At 38.6% G+C, this 5,107-nt stretch overlaps 1 protein-coding gene across 2 annotated transcripts; it reads left to right on the forward strand.

The window, feature by feature from the left end:
* The first annotated feature begins 819 nt into the window (after positions 1-819).
* LOC113662627 (perforin-1-like) lies at positions 820-4,078 on the forward strand. Of its 2 annotated transcripts, XM_027177621.2 has the most exons (5): positions 820-1,283; positions 1,870-2,432; positions 2,545-2,683; positions 2,801-3,018; positions 3,118-4,078. In XM_027177621.2, exons 2-5 carry the CDS (start codon positions 1,903-1,905, stop codon positions 3,989-3,991), a joined length of 1,761 nt encoding a protein of 586 aa, XP_027033422.2. In that variant the 5' UTR covers positions 820-1,283; positions 1,870-1,902; the 3' UTR covers positions 3,992-4,078. The 2 variants fall into 2 exon arrangements, with proteins under 2 accessions (XP_027033422.2, XP_027033431.2); XM_027177630.2 differs by lacking the exon at positions 820-1,283 and having other exon boundaries at positions 1,664-2,432.
* The last annotated feature ends 1,029 nt before the right edge of the window (positions 4,079-5,107 follow it).

A 5,107-nucleotide genomic window follows, 5' to 3' on the forward strand; every position in this document is an offset into this window, starting at 1 on the left:
CAGCTCTGAGACAACTGTCAAAGGTGGTTGCTTGCAGAGGTGGAAGTACTTAGTCAACTTAGTATTAGTTTATTGAGCAGCTACTGGAAGAGAGTAGTAGAGTCCAGTGCCACTGTCTGTCATTGCTTTAAGAAGTGTTTCAGCTGGCTGAGGACCATTTTGTGGTATATCCAGGAAGTCCCTCTGCTTATTCCACTCTCTCTCACTTCTTCCTCCCATTCAGCTATTCCTCCACCTGTCCTGGCAGTCTATCTTCATCCTTAGTTTGGTGCCTCTGAGCCATGGGTGTAAAAATCCCTAGATGGGAGGACATATATTGAAGCTCATGGTTTCTCTGGTGGACTCAAGAGCAAGTCAAAAGTGACTGTCCAGCTCCATTTACCAGTTCAGCAAGTCACTTTTCAGCACCAGCACCTCCAGCTGCCTCTGTCACCAGCATTAAGGAGTACCTGGTGTCTCCTTAGATTAGCTAAGACGTGTATACTAGAGCAGGTTTGGTTCCATAAAAAGCCGGTAGAGTAAAATAAATCATACAATACTGTGCAAAAGTTTTAAGCAGGTGTGAAGAAATGTGGTAAAGTAAGACTGCTTTCAAAGATATATTTAGATAATACTAAAATATATTTTAATTGTTTATTTTAATCAATATGGAGAGTAAACAGAAAAAAAATTGAAATCACATTGATATTTGGTGTGAGGACCCTTTGGCTCAAACCAGCATCAACAGAGAATTTGAGCACAAAGTCAAGGATTTTATAGGAGCAGAGTCAGATGTGTCATTAACCAATTATACCAAGAAGGTGCTAATGATAACCAATTTCTGAAACACAACTGAAACAGAAACAACTAAGGAGGGTGAGGAATAAACAAACTTATACTGAGGCAAAACTAAGGCACCATGTCAAATCTGTGCATAGCAACAAGACACAAGGTTCTTCTACTGTCTCAGCAAGGTCTCTCCCAGACACAGATTTTAAAGCATTCTTATTTTACAGCATGTTTGAACTCCTGCCTAAAACCTTTGCTTTATACACAGTACTGTGTTCTGTTCTCTACACAGAAAACTTACACTCGTGACAGATCTGTATTGAATAATAACACCTTACACACACAGGTTTTCACACATTTTCTTAAAACTTTTGACTATTTATGGACAAGTAAATGTGGTCCTGCCCATGTCTTGATTTTGTGTATAAATACCCTGTTTAGAACTAAAGAAGAACATTCACTTAGAAGAGCTTCAGATATAAGTACACAGGTTATATCTGCGCAATTACATCGAGGTAAGCAAAATGATGCCTAAATTTTATTTACGTCCACTTTTAATGGACATTTTCACAATTTATTTTTTAATTGTGTATATTGACAACTTTATTCCAGCAAATATATTGAATGATAAATTTATATTTCAAACTTTTAATTAAAATTGATATTTTCTGCCCTTATACAGAGCGACTTACAAAAGTGTTTTAAAGTCTCTATCGATGAATACATTAACACTGGGTGATTAGGTTTCAAACTTGGGATACCATCAACCTAAAACACTGTTCAGGATTTTATTAAACAAAATAATTATTTAATTTTTGTAATAATGTATAAATTAATTGTTCATTCATTTTATATTTTTTTTATATAATATTGCATTTTAGACTGAAAAAAGTAGGAAGGAGTTCTATGAGGGCAGAAATAAAGAAGATTTCTGAATCAGGAGTCTGTTGTTTAATGGTAGATCATGTATTCAATTATTTGGATTACTTGCACACAATATCTTCCTCTTGGTGAAGCAGTCAGTATTTATGTCACAGACAGTAATGCAGGTCATCAGCATACTTTGGATCATTGCTAAGTAGAATTGTATCATTGCTTCAGAATACAGAAACAGGACAAACACCAGATACAGCCATGCTGAAGACATTGCTGATTTGGGCCGTGTTTGCTGCAAGTCTTCCTCCTCCATCCACTCAGAGCTGCTTCAATGCCAGTGAGTCTCAGTGTCGTGATGTAGACTTCACTCCAGGATCTGACCTGGCAGGAGAAGGCTTTGACATAACCACCATGGAACGGAAAGGGGCCTTCGTTCTCGACATGAGCACTTGGCTCAAGAAGGACAAGTCCTGCACTCTGTGTAAAAATCCCTACATGGAAGGTCAAACACAGAAGCTCCCAGTTTCTGTGGTGGACTGGAGACCGACTCAGAAGTGCAAAATGAAGTTGTCTAGCTCCGTCTACCAGTCTAGTGAGGCCCTGGTCAGCTCCAGCTCCTCCTCTATTGAGAACAACTGGAAGACAGAATTGCACATATTGACTCCAAAAGTCCAGGGATCACTGATGCTGGCAGGCAGTAACTCCAAGCTGGCTGAATATTCAATGGAGAAAACCAAAAAAGACAAGTTCAGCTTCACCAGCCATGCTGTTTCATGTGGATATTACAGGTAGGCTGTGTGGTTTAACAGTGCTGTCTCAAGTTGGTTTATATTTAATATTATACAAGCACACCATCATTCATCTTTGTTGTTGAGATCTACTTTATGGTCTGTCTTCTAGATATAGAGTTTCGAACAGTCCACTCCTGCACCCAGAGCTAGTCAAAGAATTTGGAAGTCTCCCTGAGATCTATGATGAGTCTTCAAAACACCTCTATTACAAGCTGATTGACAAGTTTGGTACTCATTATATCACTAAGGTGAATATCAGATTTCCACAACAGAGTATGGAGCAGACTCATCCACTTCAACCTTTAAAGTTTTAGAAAGAAAACACATGTGGTTTTGTAGACTGAATATATTGTGGCTGTGTTCAGGTGACTCTTGGAGGAGAGGTTCGCTCTGTGACCAGCATCAAGGAGTGTGAGGCGTCCCTACAGGGTCTGAGTGTGGACGAGGTGAAGATGTGTCTTGATACGGAGGCTTCTGTCAGCCAAGGACCGGTTGCAAACCAGAAGGCTGAGGCTCACCACTGCAAGCAGTATAGGGACAAGTCTTTGAGCAAAAAGAGCTTTGCTAGCAGCTTCAGTGACAGGTTTGTTCTGCTCATCACATACGTTTGGTTACATTATGCCAAAATATATTAAATATTTAATCATTCTAAAACCATAATTTCTTTTTATCATTTCCAAAGGGATACAAATGTGATTGGTGGCTACACTCAGAGTGTTGACCTCCTTTTCTCATCTAATAACGACCCAAATGCCTATAAGGAGTGGGTTGCATCTCTTCCTGCTCACCCTGATATCATTTTCTACTCACTCGAGTCCATCCACAATTTGCTGCCAGAGAAGAGACAAGCAAAAGCACATTTGCGCAATGCCATCAAGGACTACATCCTCCAGAGGGGCCTGCTGAAAAAGTGCACAAGCCCATGTAATATTGGTGTGAAGACCAAATCTAAGGAGCCGTGCAAGTGCAGCTGCATAAACAACCCCCAGTTGTCCACAAACTGCTGCCCCACTCAGAAAGGATCTGCTGAAGTCACAGTTACTGTGATAAAAGCCACCGGTTTATATGGAGATTTCTGGGATGAGACAGATGGATACGTCAAACTGAGCCTCAATAATAGATTCAGAGACAAGACGGGCACAATACTGGATAACAACTCTCCTAAGTGGAACTCTCATTTCCGTCTTGGACCTGAGGACCTTACTCGCTCTATCACCCTGACGCTGGAGGTGTTTGATGAGGACACCAGTTCAGAAGAACAGCTTGGGGCATGTAATTTTCAGCTGAAATCTGGTGTGGTCAATGAAGTCTGTGCACTCAATCATGGACTGCTGTATTATAAAGTGCAGGTGACGTGCATTCCCGGTTTGACTGGACCTTCGTGCTCAAAACTTAAGCCCTCTCCCATGGATGCACAGCTGGAGAAAGTGTACGTCTCCCGCAACGCTCGCCCGATTCCCACAGGCATGTTGTTGAAGATGGGAGTGCTCCTCGATGAACGTATTCCCCGCTTCAACCAGAGCCACATCCGCAAAGATACAGGCTTTGAGTTGTAGACCAGTTCAGGTCTTTTTAAAAGCTTTTGCATTTTTAAACCAGTTATTATAATGCTTAAAGTAGAAAATAAATGCACATTATATTGACACATTATTGCTAAACCTTTCCTGTTCATTTGTACTGAAACTTGCCTTTAAAGATTAATAATGTATCGTAAAACAACTCTTTCCTTTTTGTTTATTTCGCAGCCACAGATTTTTTAAGTGCCAATATTGCATTAGTATTGAAACATCTTTAAACTAAAATAAAGAGGCTATAACACAATTCAAATCAGTTTATTTGTGTCGTGCTTTTAACAATAGACATTGTCTCAAAGCAGCTTTACAGAAGTAAAGAAACAGAAAAATTATAAAGTTCAAAAGGAAAACCTCCCTGAGATGATATGAGGAAGAAACCTTGAGAGGAACCAGACTCAGAAGTGAACCTCATCCTCATTTGAGTGACACTGGACAGTCGATAATGTAAATGTAAATAATGTCATTTCTACAACAGTCTGTAGTCCAGTGGAATTGTGTAACCAACACTTGCCTATAACACTTGCCTTATGCTACAGTAACCCTGTAGCAAACAGATATTAGATAGACAATATTACATCCAGCACACAGATAAGCATCTTGTTTCTGTTCAGCTGTGTTTGGATTGATATAATTAACTCTGGTTGCCAGGCTTTAACAACATTTCTAGTACAACAACATCAGCTACAGATGTGAAATATCTACAATTAGCCAAAAAAAAAAATTAGGACTCAAAGAAGGGAGACATTTCTTTATTGTCTCAGGATTTATACTGTCATATTTTACTTGCACTCCCATTTTTAACAATATCTTTTGAAATTGGTCTGTACATCATCGGCATAATGTTTACTCTTACACTGGAATTTTTTAGATTTAATACTAACTATTTTTTATATTTAGCATTAAATATTTATATCTAAAAAATATCAGCCATTGAGTGTTTTTAAACTACCAACATCTGCAAAAACAAACTAAATAAACTAAAAATAATAATAATAATAATAATAATAATAATAATAATAATAATAATAATAGTTCTACTGAGTTTAATGATTGAGCAACATGCAGAAATGTGGGTATAGAAATAGGAAGTCAACTTAA

The sequence above is a fragment of the Tachysurus fulvidraco genome, chromosome 15 (genome assembly GCF_022655615.1).
Source record: "Tachysurus fulvidraco isolate hzauxx_2018 chromosome 15, HZAU_PFXX_2.0, whole genome shotgun sequence".
Taxonomy (NCBI): Eukaryota; Metazoa; Chordata; class Actinopteri; order Siluriformes; family Bagridae; genus Tachysurus; species Tachysurus fulvidraco.

Excerpts from the sequence above, each read along its gene's own strand:
- LOC113662627 (XM_027177621.2), top strand. The coding sequence starts at position 1,903 with ATGCTGAAGACATTGCTGATTTGGGCCGTGTTTGCTGCAAGTCTTCCT. Across the intron at positions 2,433-2,544 it reads GTTTCATGTGGATATTACAG|ATATAGAGTTTCGAACAGTC; the intron begins GTAGGCTGTGTG and ends TCTGTCTTCTAG. Across the intron at positions 2,684-2,800 it reads GTACTCATTATATCACTAAG|GTGACTCTTGGAGGAGAGGT; the intron begins GTGAATATCAGA and ends GGCTGTGTTCAG.